General features: G+C 33.6%; 1 protein-coding gene across 1 annotated transcript in view; it reads left to right on the top strand.

Moving 5' to 3' along the window:
• Positions 1-16,428, top strand: part of LOC145846543 (cilia- and flagella-associated protein 47-like) — a gene marked incomplete at its 5' end in the record, with an annotated part of 37,966 nt that extends 21,538 nt beyond the window's left edge. The window contains 21 exons of the mRNA XM_082953264.1: positions 97-361; positions 6,633-6,929; positions 7,212-7,395; positions 7,579-7,737; positions 8,359-8,594; positions 8,937-9,131; positions 9,360-9,526; positions 9,790-9,991; positions 10,237-10,472; positions 11,454-11,589; positions 11,956-12,175; positions 12,518-12,757; positions 12,939-13,158; positions 13,359-13,470; positions 13,725-13,818; positions 14,075-14,200; positions 14,537-14,695; positions 14,934-15,105; positions 15,445-15,606; positions 15,907-16,075; positions 16,213-16,428. Of these exons, the coding sequence (XP_082809390.1) occupies positions 97-361; positions 6,633-6,929; positions 7,212-7,395; positions 7,579-7,737; positions 8,359-8,594; positions 8,937-9,131; positions 9,360-9,526; positions 9,790-9,991; positions 10,237-10,472; positions 11,454-11,589; positions 11,956-12,175; positions 12,518-12,757; positions 12,939-13,158; positions 13,359-13,470; positions 13,725-13,818; positions 14,075-14,200; positions 14,537-14,695; positions 14,934-15,105; positions 15,445-15,606; positions 15,907-16,075; positions 16,213-16,428 (3,967 nt within the window). The remainder of the gene's footprint in view (positions 1-96; positions 362-6,632; positions 6,930-7,211; positions 7,396-7,578; positions 7,738-8,358; positions 8,595-8,936; positions 9,132-9,359; positions 9,527-9,789; positions 9,992-10,236; positions 10,473-11,453; positions 11,590-11,955; positions 12,176-12,517; positions 12,758-12,938; positions 13,159-13,358; positions 13,471-13,724; positions 13,819-14,074; positions 14,201-14,536; positions 14,696-14,933; positions 15,106-15,444; positions 15,607-15,906; positions 16,076-16,212) is intronic.
• Between the last annotated feature and the right edge of the window lie 2,276 nt (positions 16,429-18,704).

The following is an 18,704-nucleotide window of genomic DNA, read 5'->3' as shown; positions in this document are numbered from 1 at the left end:
CGCATTGCATTTTTTTTACCTTATCAAAACCAAAACAAAAAGGATTAGCTTTCAAAAATGCACTTTGTTTCACTTTTGTCACAAATACACGCACAGGGTCTACACTCCCGTCGAAGTCACCTTCCGGTCCAGGCTTCTGCGGCCGGCCGAGGCCTACCTCGTTCTCACGTCCAAGTTCGAGTTTCCCACGCAGATCGAGACCAACCACACGAACCACGCGTCCAAGCTCAGCATGTCGCAGCAGTACATGGTCGGGGACACGCTGGTGTTCGAGCTGTCCACCATCGTCAACGACGTGCAGCCCATCAGGATCGTCCCGTGCCAGTCGCCCTGCTACGAGATCGCCCCCGTGCAAGTGCCCGTAAGTCGTTTGAAAATAATAGTTTTAGATTTAAACTTTGTTTTATTCTAAAATAAATTAGCAACTTAAGTAAAAAAAGGAATAATAATGAAAAACTGCACTATAAAATAGCTTCTTAAGTTTGAAAGGTTATAAATTTAACTTATACAAGTATTTTATGTGTTATTGTTGAAGCATAAAATATAAACGACATTAATAGATTGATTTAGTTTTAGATTTTAAAATCTGTGGTAGACAGGAGAAATTTAAGTATTTTGATAAGTAAGTTTCAAACATACCAATAAACTTTTACAAACTCTAATGATGCAGAACTTGATAAATTGTTATACCCTTGAAATTTTATTTACTACTCTAGTATATAACAAAACTACTTTAAAGAAGTATAATGTAATAGCTACTTTTATGGTCATGAAAATAAAAACTAGAGTGTATAAATACTTGTAGTGATGTTAAACAATGATAATTTGAATTAAAGGCTGTACAATGGGAATTTACATTAGATTACTTCAACGTCTAAACTTTTTATTTCAATTTCGTTAAAAAAATTAAGTTTTAATATATTGTGTTTTATGGTACACTCGTGACTTAGTAGATTTTGATTAAAATTTTAAGCTTTTAATTGCCAATCTAAATTATCCTTGCATCTTCGCTTAATCTAAGACTGAAGATTGATTTTATAATTGTATATAGAAGTTACTTTATTTAGAATTTTGTTCATTAAAAAAGATTATAAGAAGTTTTGACAAAATCAACTGTAAACGTAATTATAGATAGTTTATTAACAAAATTCACCGTGGAACTTTTAAGCTATTTAAATCCTTAAATTTTATTTGTTTATTTAACAAGATATTACTAAGTTTTTTGTTATCAAAAATAAAGCTGTGAAAATAATTTTAGATACTAAATATGATCTATTTGGTTTTATAGTTGTATTATTTATTTAAATATCTTTAACTGTTTACACGTAGACAGGGTTCCCACTTCCCTATGAATCACTTTAATTTCCTACCAATTCGCAATATTCTGAAAGATCCCTATTAATACCTAGAAAAAATTGAAAACTGTGTGAAAATCCCTAGAAATCCCTATGAATTACGTTTGTTTTTTGTTGATGATTGAAATTTGAAAGCCAAAACAGTGACACCGCGTGGTGAAAAGCACATAAAAAATGTTTTAAGTATTTTTTAAATCTAAATCTTTGCAATCTCAGTAAAAAGCTATAACTCCATGCTACCACCTGGCGGATAAAATTATCTTTATTTATATTAAATCTAATTTATCTAAAGTTTGCTAACTTAACTAAAATTAGAGCTCAAAAACCCTCAAACTTTCGTAAATTTCTTATTAAGACTGTGCTTATAAACGGTTAATGACATATTTTACTTTATGTACTTTAAAAGTATGTTCGTAACGTATAAAATTCATTGTTATTTTTTTGATAATTTCCCTATAAATTTGCTATACTTTATAAATTTCCCTATAATTTTTTTATATAATTTTAGTAGGAACCCTGCGTAGATATCTGCGAAAATAATAGTTACAACTTTTTAATGCAAGCATCAAGATATAGGTGATAAAAAATTTAAAAATACACATAGATTAAAATAAAAAGATTTTTCAATTATATGTTGACAATAAGTTGTGTAAAATAATTTATTTTAAATTTAATTTAAATACTATATTTAACTTATTTTAAATTAAAAAAACTCTTTTTTAGTTAGTTTATTGCTTAAAATTATTCTAATGTTTACTAAATGTTTATAGAAAAAATTTCTATAATTGTCGAGGAGTTTTTTGTAACAGCAACTTTTAAGGTATAGAAATAGCTTTTTTTAAATAATAGCGTTTCTCTATCCCAACTATCAATATTTTATAGTAAGTATTTTCTTTTTTTTTTATTATACCACATCCCAACGTTTTGAAAAACGTTTAAGGCTCAGTCTTTTTTTTTTGTTTTATTCAGCTGTCATTATAATTAAAAAACATCCTATATCAACCTAGTTTAAAAAAGTAAGTGAACTACAGTTTCTTAGATCTTAAAATATATAAGCATGTTTGTTAATTAACAACAACTGTTCAAATTCATGTTTTAGTCTTAGTTTTTTTTCGGAGTATATATTCTTTGTTTAAAAATAAATTGTGGAAAATAAAATTTAACGTTTGCGTACAGTTCAGTTCTATCTTACTTTTCAGTTTTCATAAAAATTATTGTGAGTAAATTAATTAAGAAAAAAATAAAATAAAAAACTTGACCGGCATTTGTCTTATAGCATTTTTTCTGCGCTGTAAGATTCAATTTTCCTAAACCAGTTTTATTATTATGCGTTTAATAAATACAGTATCACTTAGTGCACTTACAATATGTTAAAGTTCAAATAGTTTTATCTAGCTTTTGCTTATACTTGTTTTGTTTTATATGTTTAATTGAGATAGGGATTGCAAAAATCATTTTTTTTAAATTGCTTTAAAAGGTGTTTATAAACGTTTCTTTAAGTTTAAAACTTTGAAAATTTTCAAACACTTGGGAAACGGGTTACTAACGTAATTGAGTTCGAATTGTGCTAGAAAATAAAAACAAATTTTTGGTAACTAAACCTATTTTGAATTCATAATAATAATCTCATTATGACTTTTTAAGTAGTTTAACTAGAAAAATAGGTTGGAATTAGATAGTAAAGGTTTGAGATAGTATTCTATGTTTTCAAGTAAAAAAAAAGTTTATTAAATTCAAAAATTAAAAATGGTCATAAAAAATTAATAAAAAAACATCAAGTGATGATTAGCGGCAGTTTGGTATCAAAAGATTTCCTCACTGAACTGCGCACCGGATTCGGCTCGACGCTCCGAATTCTCTTCCTCACTTTCCGCCTTCTCTCGTCCGTCCTCCGGTAGCTCTCCTTCAGATCGTATATTTTGTTTTTCGTGTCGCTGATGTCGTCGTACGTCATCTCGTAGTCGGAAATGAGGAGAGGGAGGTGCAGCAAACCGGCTTTGCTCTGCAGCTTTGAGTTCCTGCTCCTCACCTTGTTCCTCTTGCGCTTCAGCAGGGTTATTTTCCGCCTGTGCTCCTGTATGTCCTCTTCTAATTTCCCCCGCCGCCTCCGCATACTTTCGATCTCCTCCCGCTGCATCTGCACCTTCTCCTTGATGTGCGCCGCCCTGATCACGTTCCTCCGCACGCCCTCCTTGATGCCCTCGATCCTGATGTTGCGCTCCTGCAGGGTCTCGAACATTCGGTGGATCTCCATCTTCATCTGCTCGTGGTCCAGCAGACTCACGTCGTCCGCGTCGGCGTTCTTCTCGCGGATCTTCGCCTTGAGCCGGTCTATCTGGTGGCCGACCCTGATGCTGATCGTCCTCACCCTCCTCACCTGCTCGTACTTGTTGCTCTCCTTCACCATCAGGTGCTCCAGCCTCTGCTGCGGCAGCGGCGCGCAGTTGTCGTACTTGGCCTCGCGGCAGTACCTCACCAGCTTCTTGCACATCTTCTTCCACAGTTCGAAGCAGTCCCGCACCTTGTCGGTCGACTGCTCCTCGAAGCTGGCCTGCAGCCCCACCAGCTCCTTCTCGTCCGCCAGCTTGCGCTTCTTCAGCAGGTCGTAGTTGATCAGCTTGGCTATGAACCGCTTCCCCTGCTCGTCGTCTTTCTCCTTGTCCACGCGGTGCTCGATCGTAAACTCTTCCCGTCTACTTTTCCTGTGCACGTGAAATGACTCTTGCTAAGCGTAAACAAAAAATGTCTAATTTGATTAGCTTAGATTGGTTAAAAACTACCATTTTCAAACTTTTATACCTTTTTTAATTTTTGTCAATTATTATTTTTAATTATGGACAAAGGCACCAAGGTTATTTCAAAAAATATATAAAACAAAGCAATTTTTTTTGATATGTGTTTATGTATTTACGAAGTTAAGATCAAAACAAAAAATCACAAACAAATCTCTTAAAACATTGGTCAACTCGAGGAACTAGCACATCATAGTTTATTACTGTTCTTATATACATAAAAGGACTATAAGTGTTTGTTTTTGATCGTGGGTTATACAAATTGAGCTATTAGTTTTTTCGAAGATAGTTATATATACCTTATTTGGTTTTTAGAATAGATGTGCTTACTCATCATTACAAGTCTAAAATTTTGATAATAACGTTACGTTTGGCAATGCACTTAAAAACTAACCTTGCAAAATCATAATTAACCTTAACAAAGTATATAAACAAATATTGAATATGTAACCTAAGTATTTTGCATAGGTGGTGCTGCACCTGCGTGTTTTCCTTCACCAACTCGCTCTGCTTCCTTATTTCTTCCCAGTACATCTCCTCGAGCTCCTCTCTTGTAAACTTCTTTTCTTCTTTCTCCTCCGAAATGCTCGACAATGTCGTTTTTTTAGAAGACAAACCCGAAGAACTGGAAGACTGCTCCCTCCTGACCGACTGTAGGTGCAGCGAAATCTTGCTCAAGTTACTCTGAACTAGAGGATCCACGTCGAGGTTTTCCACGTTAATTTCTGGGTTGCTGATCCACTCAGGAACTTCGTCAACGTCCGTGAGTTGAAACCTGTTTGCGCGTTTGACTTTTTCCATTGTTTCATTGGCAAGCCCCAACAAGTCCGCTGTCATTTGTTCCTGAGTTTCTTTAAGCTGAGTGTCTAAACCTACAAAGTCTTCTTTCTGTTGAACTTCTAAAATATCGTCATTAACTGTTATGATGTCGTCTTGCTCGTAGCTTTGCACATTCAATGTGAACTTTGTCGTCTTTAATGCTTTTAGCTGACTTTCTGATGTTTGTTCTGTTTCTTGAAGAGAAGTAGTGTCCAAACTTTGATTTACTTTACTTTTTTCTAGTTGGCTTTCTCCATTTTTTAGCTCATTTTCTTCTAAAGATTCTTGATTAAGTGCACCGATTTTAGCTTGTTCATCTAATTTTTTTGTATCTTTTTCTTCTAAAGACTCATGTTTGTCAATTGAATTTAAAGCAACATTGTTTCCACCATTTGCATCTTCTTCAGCTGATTTGTGGTAACTGTCTTGGGTAAGTTTATATTGCAAAACCTTTTCGTTTTTCCTTTTTAATTCAGTAAACACATTGTCGTCTTGTTCTCGTATCGCTTCTATAGTTTCATCGGTAAAGTGACTGTCTAATGAAACGTTATGAAGTTCTAGTGCTAATTCTGAAAGTGATTTGAACTCACTTCTCGCATGGGAACTCATTTCAAAAAATCCAGTTAAATGTGGTTAGTATTCAGAGTAATTTGTGTTATCAAATAAATTCATTCTAACTGGTTGCAATTGCACATTTGATGCTGCAAAAAAATAATGACGTAATAATGAAAATCTTAACTTAACTGTACAACATTGAAATTCAAGTTATTGCTTTTTAACTCTTCGTTGTTTAAGTATGCTAAAACAATTTTATTTTCATTTGCTATTTGTAAATGCAAAACCTAATTGTTTTGCTATATTATATATTACAAATTACTATTTTAAATGTTAAAAAAAAAAAACAAAAGATAGTTTAGAAAAATCTACAAATTTATTGCATATTAGTTAAGTTCAACAATCTTAACTAATATGCAATACATTTGTAGATTTTTCTAAACTATCTTTTTTTTTAAATTATTGATGCATATGAAAAGTCACAAATAAAAAATTGACTATGTTCTGGACTGATTTAAGAATTTTGTATAAATCTTGTCTAATTTAAATAATTGATTAATAACAAATCAAATTAAATTATCTATTTACCCTTTCTTAATGTGGCATAGAAAACTAACTAAACAATTTAATGAAACTTAGCTATTGATTATACACAACTCGTGTTTCGTTTTACTTAAAAATGTTTTTACAGTTATTTCGTCAAATGTATTAGTTTATCTTTCTAGTAAAAATATTCTTTGTATATTTTGCTTATTTTTAAAGCAACTGTTTAAAATCAAAATAAAAGTTTAAGTTCAAAAACACAATTGTTTAAGATATTCATTTTTTAAATCATAGGTTTTTAAGGTACTCAAAAAAAATCAAATTTTATAGATTCTAAAACAGCATATTTTTAGGCATTTTCAATACTGTAGTCTAATCAACTTAACCTTTTTTAAATAGGAATGAAATTATTTTATTGTTTTACTTTTTTGAAAACTAACTTAGTTTGTGGTTATACAGGTAATTTCGCCTTTTTTTTTCTGAAATCTTTTATTTATTAATGTAACTAGCTTAAAACACCAAACAAAATAGTTTACAATCCCACCAGAAACCCCTCAACTCCAAACAGGTGTGCAACATCTTCCACAAGGCGTGCGAGTTCAAGGTGATCGTCAGCGAGCCGAAGATCAACCCGCTCCAGAAGGAGCAGCAGAACTCGCCGCCCGTCAAGCCGCAGGGCGCCAATGGGGCGAAGCGGAGGGGCAACCAGGCCAAGCGCAGGTTCGACACGGACGAGACGGAGGTGGTAACCACGGCCAACACGGAGCCGGAGGAGGATCGCGCTAGGAGGCACCGCGACGTGCCCTGCTTCTACTGTGACGTCACAAGCGTGTACATGGAGGCCGGGGAGAAGAAAAATATTTTGGTTGGTGTTTGTTTAGATTTAAAAAACTTAGTCTAATTATATTGATAGAAAAAAATGTTTATGATATTAATTTTTGTTCATTATCAAGTTTTAAAATGAGATATTACGCAAAAAGGCGTTAAATCCTAGATTTCCAGACGAGTAAAACTAACTAGAAATCAAAACAACCGTTTTCATACCTAGTTGCCATATTATTCTGACAACGTTTTGCCACCCATAGAGAATAGATAACTTTAACTTAAAACTTACAAAGTATATACATAAATAAAATAAATTGTACAGATAAAATATTTGCCGTTTGCAATGGGCAAGGACTTCTGCACCATCCTGCTGGTGAACGAGCAAGTGGGCGAAATGGTGTACGCGGTTGAGGGGGAGGCCCTCCTGCCGGTCCCCACCCAGCTCAAATTGAACCGCAACTCGAGTCACACCACCGTACTCGACCAGAACACCAAGAAGCTCAGAGGTACTAGTCGGGTGTTAAAAATAAAAAAAATAGTTTGAAAACGTTGTCCTTTATTAAAGACTATACACTTTCTTGAAGTTTCTAAGTTTTTTTAGCTGTAAATGCAGGTTGTTGTATTACTTGCATCTATTTATGGTATTTTTGTGTAAGTTTTACATACAATTAAAGTGTTTATTTCTCAAGGTTGCAAGCCGAACGTGTTGTACTGGCAATGCCAGGTAAACGAGCGGATAAGCGAGGTTCTGAACATCCCGGTGATCAACCCTGCCAAGGAGAAAGCGCTGAGGATTGCCGCTCAGCAGTCCATGAGCAAGTGCGAGCAGAGAAGGAGATCGTTGACCGGTATTTTGTATTTTAGATGGTAGTAATTTAAAAACCAATATCTTCTGTAGTATAAGTTTTATAGTTTTTATCTCAAATCAAATTAATTTTGTTGATTTCATAGGCGGGGTCCAAAATTTTTACTTACGTTAACGTTAGCCCTTTTTTTTTGTTTATTGAATTATAAATAATAGATACTTTTAAAGAATTATTAGTTTTATAGTATGTATTTTCTAATAAATAATAGTAACAAACAATACTACGGTTATCTTCACCATTGCTGAATTGTTTTTGCCGTTTTACAATAAGCTCTAAACTATACTGTACGACCATGAACATAAGCAGCTTTATCAACAAATATTTAAAGTGGAAAAATTTCTTAATTATAAAATAACACCAAAAATACATACGTATTCTTGACCTAGCTTTATTTTAATTAAGTTTTTATGTTATAAGTAAAAGTAATTTGTATGCATGTTTCAAACTCTGAGAAACAGTAAATTAAATTAGAATAATCGTAATCCAATCGGATTGATAAAATTGTGGCAATTATATTTTATATTATAAATAAATGTTGCTGATTAAAAAATAGGTTATTTTAAAATAATAAACAAAACAATTCAACGCTAATAAATTATCCAGGAACTCTGCACAGCGGCAAAGTGGCGGCAAAAGCGGTCATCCGGAACAGCCAGACGAGAAAGTCCCTGCAGCCGTACAAGACCCTGTTCCCCACGCAGCCGACCAGCTGCAAGTACCGGGTCAGGGTGACCAACGGCAAGTTCAGGGCGCCCCCTACCGTCGTGGCCCCGTTGCCCGTGCTGAAGGTTCCGGGTAGCGACGTTTCCAACACTTGCGTGCGGTACAGTAGCCGCCAGGTTTGTTGCGTTGAAACAATTACATTGCCGCTATTAAGTTTTGTTGGATTGTATTAAGTAAAGTTTATACATGACAGTGTTTTTTTAAGGTTTCGTTTACAAAACGTTTCCAAGTAGACGTAATTAATTTTTATTTTACTCTTAGTAGAAACATTAAAATATCTCTATGAACGAGGCTGATACTAATTTTTCAGCCTTTCCTTGTTTCAAACCAAGCATGTTTGACTCTCATTTTAGCCCGTACTTTTCAAAATAACTTTTGCATCTACTTAACAAAAAGTTCCTAAAACTTAACAACTAAAACAATTGCTGCTTCAAACGAGCGTTTCAACAACGTTTCAGCCAGACGACACGTTCGGCTTGGAGCTGAGCTTCTATGCCGAGCAGGCGGGGATGTACGCGTGCGACCTCCTCCTGACCTCCCACTCCGACGTCAGGACGTTCCGTATCGAGTGCGAGGTCCACCAGCAGCCCTCCAACGTCACAATGAACTTCCACACTCCCGCCAACACCCCCCTCACACAAAACATTCCAATCGTTAGTTGGCGCTGTTTTTTTTTTCTATATGTAGATTTATTTATATGGCACCGCACAGTTATTGGCTTGTTTTTGTTTACGCTCAAAAGAACCTACTAAGTTTTTTGAAATAACTCTTGAGAATAAAAAATGTATTTCACTGATGGGAAAATTATAACTCAAAATAAAACTCATGTTTTTTATATATTTTTAAAAAACCTGACAAAAACCGTGCTATTTTTTCAACAGCAAAACTCTACGAACCACGACTGGCTTTTAGTTTGCAAGACCACTGGCGACCTGTTCAGCGGACCGATAAATTTGGTGGTCAAGGCGCACGAGACCAGCTACTACCCGCTGACGTTCCACCCGACCAGCGAGTGCTGCGCCAACGGCCACCTCGTCATTAAAAACAGGTTGGAAACCCACCGAGGAGTGAGCAACTTCACTTTGCAATATCACAATTTTACTTTGAACGTTTTGCACTCGAAAGAATAAATACAGTTCATCGACTTTAACATTAAAACTTAATATTTTCTAAAATTTTTTAAAACTATTTCTACAATATCAATTATTTTCGTGAATTGGATCACTATGCAATAGTGAATTAATTGACTTTTTAATACAATATTTTTCTTTAAATGTTTGTTTAATTTTTGTACAACTTTTTTTCATACAGAGTGGACGGTATGGAGCACAACTTCGAGTTGAAGGGGGTGGGCCAGACTTCGTTGTCGGTGGAAACGATCAGGTGCAAGGTGAAGTGCCGGGGCTCGTTCCAGCAGACGCTGAAGGTGCCGAACTACTCGCAGGCGACTCTGAACTACGACGTCTACTCCAACATCGACTTCCTCGACGGCCCCACCAACCTGGTCGTTCCCGTTAGTTGCAACTTGCTTTTTTCAATTTGTTTTTTGTTGGTTAATATCCTTAAAGTCTTTAGTTTTTACGAAAATAAGTAAATTAACGAGTTGTGTTTGAAGTTTATATTTGGAACTCTGTGTTTGAAAATGAAGTGAGTTAGAAGCGTTCAGCTATTAACTCGTTCAAAAATAACTTGCAAAACTAAATATTTTTGTTTACATAAAAGGAACTGCCAAATTTTTTCACGCGTCATTTCAAACAGCCGCGCAAGACGGGCGACTTCACTTTCACGCTGTCGCCGATGCAGCGGGGCAACTGCAAGGGGGTGCTCATGTTCGTGTGCGACGACCCCCTCCGACCCGACCCCCCGGGCCCCACCTCCTCCGACGACGAGTCCGAAAACGGCGACGCGACCGACGACCACGAAGACCACCACGACGAGCATCCGGTTTTCAAGGTGCCGAACGGAACCGACGCGGACCGGAAGCACGGGCAAAAGTATGACGCAGTTTTTAATTTGCATAATGTTCATTTGAGTCTGTGTTCTTGAACTTCGGTCGGAACTGAAAATTAAAAAATAAATTGTTTGAAAATTTGTAGCTAGAACGTCAAGATCCGAGCGCATTTGAAGCTTTTAACCGAATTAGAATATTCGATGAAAACTAATGTAATTTAACTTCCCGTTTGACATAACTCAAAATATGCATAGTATTTGTAAAATTCAGTGTTCAAACGTCTATAGAAAAAGTTAAAATATCTTATTTCAAAAGTACAGTACTTAAGTTGATATGAATTAAAACTTTTAACGAGAAATCACTTAATGCAAATGTACAGTGCTCGTTTATTTAGTTATAATGCTAAATTATATTTTAAATGGGGTGTAAAGTATTTTTAGTTTTTCAAATTTTTCAAATTTATAATATATATATATATATATATATGATATAACTAAACATATTTGCTTTTTTAGCTCTTTTGACAAGTCTTTTCAAATAAAAAAAAATTAATTGAACTTGTTATTAAATACTTTACATACTACAGCATGTTTTTGTGTACAGAAAAATATCTTCTTTTCAATATTTACAGTTCACAAAACTTTGATTAATATTGAACAAATTGTTTTTACATGTTACACAGTAGATAAATAATTGAAAACATTTATAAATTTAAAGTAAGTATAAATTACACTATGTAAAATGTTTGTTTACTTTTTATAAGCAAAAGGTATTTCAGATGCTCATTCAGCAAACTAACGTTATTGTAGATAATATCATACTTTTGTGTTACATTTTTATTTGTTAGTTTGTTTTCAATAGGTATGTAATGATTGCTATTTTTCTTCCTAAACATAAAAGTTACTTCATGTTTGACATTAAAAACGTGTCAAGTCATTTAAAGTATCAACACACTTTGAAAAGCTACTAAATTGTAGTGTTAAATTTAAGTTATTTAACAAATGACATTTTTTTTAATCAATAGGATTTGGTACTCCTTGATGATCGAGGTGGTGCCTTCGGACTTCATCAAAAACGTGCAAATAGAATGCGAGGTGCAAAAGTCTGTGACGACTGAAGTTAAAATTGAAAATCCCACAAACGAAAAACTCGATCTCAGCGTGAGCCTCATTTATAAAAAACATTTAATTTAAAGCCATGACTGAAAATAGTAGGATTTATATTAACTAATTGAATTTTAATTTAATTTCTAATAAGAAGTTTTTAATCAATAGTTTGTTTGAAGTCTTAAAATAAGTGTAAGAATTTTTGAAGATCAAATTAACTAACGTGTTCACGGAAACATGATATCAAATAATAATTCTGATAATCAAACTTGTTACCTTGTATCTTTATATTCGTAGATAACAAACAAAACAACAAGTATGAGCTTTCGAACTCTAGTGAGCTTTTTAAAATTAATTCCAAATATACTTGTTTCCTTATGATGCTTATTAAAACTACCAAAATCACGTGACTTTCTTCAGGTGGAAATTCTGGGCGATTACCTGTCGGCGCAGAAGACGCTCACTCTGATGCCCGGGATTCCCGGAACCGTCCCCATAACCTTCAGCCCGATCAGGGTGGGGGCGTGGGACGGGTCACTGGTGCTCAACAGCGAGCTGAGCGGAGAGTTCTGGTACAAGATCAGCGTCAGCTCCACCACTCCCCCGCCCAAGTCCCTCCGCACCATGGAGTGCGAGCTTGGTAAACTGTTTTAATTTATTTGCACATTTAAAAGTCTGTTAAGATCAACGAGTTTACTTATTGTAAGAATGTACTTTATTTTCGGGTATGGTAGATAAAAATTTCGTTATACAACAAAATAAAAACAAATTTGCGCATTTTAGTTATAAACCAATGCACAGGTAATAGGTATTAACTCAGCAAACATCTAAATAACATTAAAATACCCGCGTAATCTTTTTTTCGAAGTTGTACTTTATATGATTTAAAACTCTCACAATCTAACCACAGAGCGTTGCGTTATTGTTTAGCCAACAAAAAAATCCAATTCCTTTTTTAATTTTTTGAAATCTATCCCAACAGGCAGCTTCTGCCGAAGGTCGATACCGATCCACAACATGTGCAAGACCGAGGACATGGTGGTGGACGTTGTGGTCAGCAACCGCACCAACTTCCACGTCCAGTCCAACTACCTGGTGCAGGAGGACTCGGTGACGAGCGAGGAGAAGCGGGAGCAGATCCTGGTTACCAAGGACACCACGGTGGACGTCCTCATCCAGTTCTCCCCGACCTCGCTGGGGATTCACTCCCACAAGTCTACTGGTAACTTTCAGTTTTTTCGGCTCGGTATTTAACCAAAGTGTTGTACAAAGATTAAAACTATTGCGTTGAAATATTTCGAGCATCTTGTTGTTTAAAATTGAACATAAACTGTAGTTGATTTTTTTTAACAATATTTCAACACTAGTAAACTTCACCGCTTTTTTTTTTGTTCACAACTCAGTGGTGTTCAAGTCGAAGCAGCTGGGCGACTGCGTGTACTACGTGAGCGGAAGGGGCCTCCTCCCCAAGCTGATGCCCCCCACCAGCATATCGGCCTCGGTGGGGTCCGGCAACTCCAACGTCATCCAGTTCATGAACCCCACCGACTCCACCGTCGTCGCCGACATAAAGTTGACGGAGAACGATCAGGTGCTCAGAGAAGTCAGATCTTCCATCATACAGTTTGTTTTTACTTTTGTCTATAATTATATTACGTGATGATTTGTTATTATGATCTGTATTTTATGTTCAAAATTATTAAGATTTTTTTTTTGATTGTTTATGTTATATAAAAGTTTATTATGCCTCTTTACCTATATTTTGATTATAAAGGAAATAAGTGGAATACAAATTTTTTATAACAACTTAAAAAAATTTTTAGACGCAGCGTGACAACAGAGCCCGCGTTCTCCATTTTGACCCACCAAAAGCACAATTTGGAGGTGGAACCCCACGGAACAGTGGACATCCCCTTTGCTTTCAATCCTAGCGGGGTGAGTGTTGCAATGATTAATTGGATATTACTTGTCCAACACAACTAATTTTAATTTGTAATTTTTACGTCGATATTAGTTGAAAAAATAATAAAAACTTAAGTATTTCGGCCAAACTTTACCTTTGTTTTCATTTACTACGATTTAAAGCTAGTTTACTTGTAAAAGCTTTTGTTAAATTAGTTTGTAGATACTCTTCTTTTCAACAGTTAACTAAAGTGCTTACTGTTATATACTTGATATGTTGTATTTAGATGCTCAAATACTTCGCAACAATTGCCATCTCTATAAAAAGAACGAAAGGCAGAATGTGGCCAAACGAATACGAGGATAACAGCCATCAATCTGGTATGTTTGTTATACATCTTTATATATATATGTTTGTTTATATTTGGTTATATTATTACAGTGAACTTTCAGTTTGTTTGTGAATAGCTTTCTTTCACTAATAAAGTTTTCTATTCGTATACTCGTTTTAAATTAGACATAAAATGATGCACAAGTCTTAAGACGTAAACAATCTTCATATTGTCGACCATAACGTCAGATGATTACTTCTTGGTATACTTTTTGTTACGAACTTTGTTTTTTTCACACTCAACAGCGATACAGTCGAGGGAGCAACACGAGCACATAAAACCCACGTACCACCACAACGAAATTCTGGCCATCAGATACGTGTACCCGGTCCACGGAATCCCTCACATCAAAATGGACAAACCTAACGGAGGTGTGTTTTTGATGTAAATTTCCAAGTGTTTTTGTTTCTGTTGTGTTTGTGAAAGTACGAAGTTTTGTAAAAGTTTCATTTAAATATAACTTCTTACCATTAGTTAATCAGCTAAATGTGGCTAAAACAAGTAAAGAGTTTCTTAATTTACTCATTATTTATATTGAAAAGCAACTGTTAAAATTCGCACATTATGTACACAATTTATACGCATTGTCAAAACTAACACTTGTTATATTTATCTAAATGTTTTTGTTTGTAAATAGTTAATTTTTAAGTTTAAAACAGTCAATTTAAAGACATGGTGAAGTTTCAACTTTTAAAATTTCACAACAGAGGAGGCGACGGTGTTTTGCCAGGCCAGGTCGCACATATCTGACAGATTGGAGGTGTCACTAGTGGGCGCTACACCGTCAGTTGCCGATGGCAGGTCACTCATCCGGGTCAGTAAAGACGACAAGTCCAAGTCTCCCTTCAGTTTTGACGTGTTTGATGGTTTGTCAGCAACTAGTTGTGCTAAATTTTTGTTTTAATTTTGTTTAGACTGGCATGAGAAGTTATAAATGAAAATAACTAAAAACATTTTCTGAAATTATTCATTTTTTGTCATAATATTTTTTCACAGTTATAAGTAATTTTCACTAAAACAACTACCATAATATAAAGATTTTTTTCATTAATTGAAACAATAGCTTGTTTTATATTATTAATATAAAGCTCAATTTTCAAATAGGTCATAGATTAAACGAAGAGTTTCACTACGAATTTTTCTATGGTAGTGACAAGAGCAGAATTGAAATAGAAAATTGTCTCAAAATAGAATTAGTGGGCAAAACTCGCAACCCAAGCAACGGAATTGTCATATTGACTTTCATAGCTGATTTTTCTCCAATGTTGCCTATGAAGTTTGTTCACTCTTTTTTTTTGACAATGTCATTAGTTTATATAAGGTTTTTATTTAATTTACAGTATGAAACAAAAAATCATAAAAATAGGTTAAGATTCTATCATCTGATATTAACAGTTGACTTTTTAAACTTGAATAAAAGAATTTTTATAGCCGGTTAAGTTTCGAACACTTTAACTTGTTTAAACTTGTGTCTTAAGAAAGTGATGAAAAATTGAAAAAATGTTTATTGTTCTAAATTAATTCTATCTCATTAACTTCAGTTTTAATTTTCTTGAGACTCATTTGACTCATAAAATAAACAAACAAAGTGCAAACAATTATTTCATTCAAACAGTCACATCACCCAACTGCTGGTTACCTCGGTAACGGGGGGCTCTTGGGTGTTCCCCCTGAGAATAAGGGCCGGGGAGCCGGAACCTGACGACAAAATAGTGGTGGAATCGAAGGGGGTGGGCCAAACATCTGCGGTCACTTTTTTGCTGGACAGCAAAACAGAGTCAGTTAGCAGTTGTTGTTTTTTTTTGAGGATATTATATTTTTTACATAAGTGATCTCATTTGCATTTTGTTCAAATTGCTAACGTTTAATAGACAATCTGGTGTGAACTTTATACAAGTTTCATTTGTAAAATTATGTATTCAACTGACTTTTGGTTTGTTTTATTGAGTTTGTGTGATCAAATAATGACACTAACCTTTACTATCTAATTTTTATTTAAAGTATTAACTTGCTTTGGACGATTTACAATTCTAAATACTTTTATCAAATATGTCAACTGAACCGAATGCATTTTCAGACACCCAGTTCCCTTTGAAGCGTACTTCTCAGGAGAAAGTGATTCCAGTTTCGCAGTTTCTCCTTGCGTGGGAAATTTGTCAACAAAGGAGGAGGGAGGGACCAAAATAACCATTTCGTTCACTCCTTGCAAAATCGGTAAAAAATACAAGGGCATGCTGGTTGTGAAGGTGACTTTACAAAGTTCTAAGACATTTAGTTAACTAGGTTTTTTTTTAATGTATACAGGTTTGGTGTACATACACAAATAAAAATAATCTAATTTGTTTACTAAAACTTGAACAAAAAATCTAACTTTTTGCTCCAGACGGTGGAAATGCAGTGGAACTACGAAATTTTAGGGAAATTCCCCGAATACAAGGCTCCCGTGGTGAGGACAAAGACGGACTGCGGCCCGCCCAAGACCTTCGTGGCCCACCACCACCGCAACAAGACCAACCATTTGAAGAACAACCTCAAACTGCTGTCCACCGCCGCCAGCTCGCCGGTGAAGGGCAAGCCCATCATGAAGTCGTTTATATGACGTCATAATGATCACTGAAGGATTAAATGATGAAAATTAATGTATCATCGTTCATTTTGTTACACTGATGATAAATTGATTTAGCTTCAACACGGATACTTTTATAAAAATATTCTACGTTTAATTAAAAGTTGTTATTTATTTAATCTTCTGTAAAATCTTTTGTAACAAATATTAATTAACTGTGAAGATAAATTAAATGTGTAAACTCTGTGATTCTGTTTTACTGTTCTTGCTTTTTTAACGTCCTTTACTGTGATGAATTTGTACTGTGATTATTTATTTACAGTTTTTATTAATAAACACAATGTGCTTTTTTTATCTAGTTGTAGTTCCAACAAAAGCGTTAACAGTAGTTGTTATTTTCATTTAAGAAGTATTTTTTTTATAGTTTTCATCAAATTAAGCTATTTAAAAGTTAAAACTTGTATTTTCTATCAAACAATTACTTTAATACCCACTCTTGTTTAATTGAATAAATGTTAAGTTTTAATAACAAATAAGTTAGGTTTTCCTATACAGTTATATAGCAAAAATAACTTCAAGTTTAAAAGTTTTTGAAGTTAAAACAAAATCGCTACTGTTAACTAAATTTAATTATTGATTTAACTCACCTTTTTACACGGATGCCAGAAGGTCAGGAAAAGCTTTTTAAAAAATGACAAAAGTGGGGTTTATTGAAAAATATTAGGGAAATTTAAGAAAAAGATAGATATTGGTAGTTCAAATTTACATAATTCCTTATTTTTCAAAGCCTTCAAATGGTAAAATCAATTAAAAGTTCTTATGTCAGACTAAAATTGCAAAATTTTCCTAGAAGTTTACATAATTTCCAATGTCTTCATCTAGTATACATTAATAAAATACCCTTTATAAAACTAAAATTTTTCAATTAACGTATTGAACAAATACCCTACTTGCAGTTTTTATATGCTTTTTGGTATTAATTATCTGTACAGGGTTGCCAAAAAACCTGGAATTTTTAACATGTGATAAGTAGTAAAATTTTGATTTGACTCGAAAAATCTGTCATATAGATAAATTTTTTTTGTCATCATCAAAAATTTAGTAATTAAAAAACACATTTAAAGAATCTTTAAGATATATTTTGCATGTTGATATACTATTTAACACAGATTTTAGCTTAAACTTAGTTTTTAACTAAAAATAGATCCTAAAACGTGTAATTTTAAAAACCTGGAGGAAATTTAAAAAAACTATTTGGCAGCCCTGTCTGTGGGAAGGAAACTTCCATAGTGAATCTGTGATATATACACAAAAGTTTATAATGCAGAGTTTAAGAATTTAAGTGTTTTTGTTTATGTAAATCATAAATTTCTATATAGTTAAGCACTAAGTTTAGTATTATATGTAACAAGTTTGTGTGTATACTATACCTCTTTATAAATTTTTAAAGTTTTTTAAACTTGAATTATAAGTTAAAAGAGAGGTACATACTATTGTATTTTTTTGTAGAATATTTTAAGTTTTTAAAATGAATAGGAGTAGATTTATTTGTTTCAAATTTTATACTAAATGATAAAGGAAATATTTTATATAACAGATATATGGTTTACATTTTTATGTATTTTTACTTCTTTTTTTATTCTTTCTAATTGAATTTTAATTTAACATTTTATATTACATGGTTTAGGTCGTATTTTATTAAACTAAGTAAACAGCTTATATAAGTATTAAATGTTCTAGATAAATATTTTTTGTTATTAGATACAATTAGCTTTAGGTTATTTTACTACTTTTTGTGCTAAATCGGACTATATTTTGTTGACAGAGCTGTTTAGTGAAAATACATCAATCATACACAGATGGTTCAAGTGGTGTAATGGAAGTTAGATGGTTGAATTTAGCAAAAAACTGTTGTTTTAACCTGTATAAAAATAAGATTAAAATCTTTAGATAGTTTTCAAGTGTTTAATTATGTATTTTAGAATAACTTTAAATTAAGAGTTTGTATTCTCTTTGAATTTGTATTTGAAGTATATTTATTTAAGGACTGACAAGGTCTTTGACCGAAACTTGTTTGTAAATAAAGTCTTAAAAGAATAAATTCATTATATCTCCTCTAGTAGTTGAGATGTCTTTATTTATTTTCTAAAATCAAAACATAAAATATTAAGAGTTCGTTTAGAATTCAGTCAGGAAAATTCAGGAAACTTTTCTCATCTTAATCTGTGGCAACCCTGCCTTTTTAAGAACTTTTTTTCGGTTAAATTACAAATTAGTATGTTCGAATATTGTCAGACAACTTGTATTTT

This window comes from Thalia democratica, unplaced genomic scaffold, assembly GCF_965202585.1.
Source record: "Thalia democratica unplaced genomic scaffold, ktThaDemo2.hap1.1 HAP1_SCAFFOLD_496, whole genome shotgun sequence".
Classification (NCBI taxonomy): Eukaryota; Metazoa; Chordata; class Thaliacea; order Salpida; family Salpidae; genus Thalia; species Thalia democratica.
The sequence above is the reverse complement of the archived record's forward strand: the minus strand, read 5'-3'. Positions and strand labels throughout refer to the sequence as shown.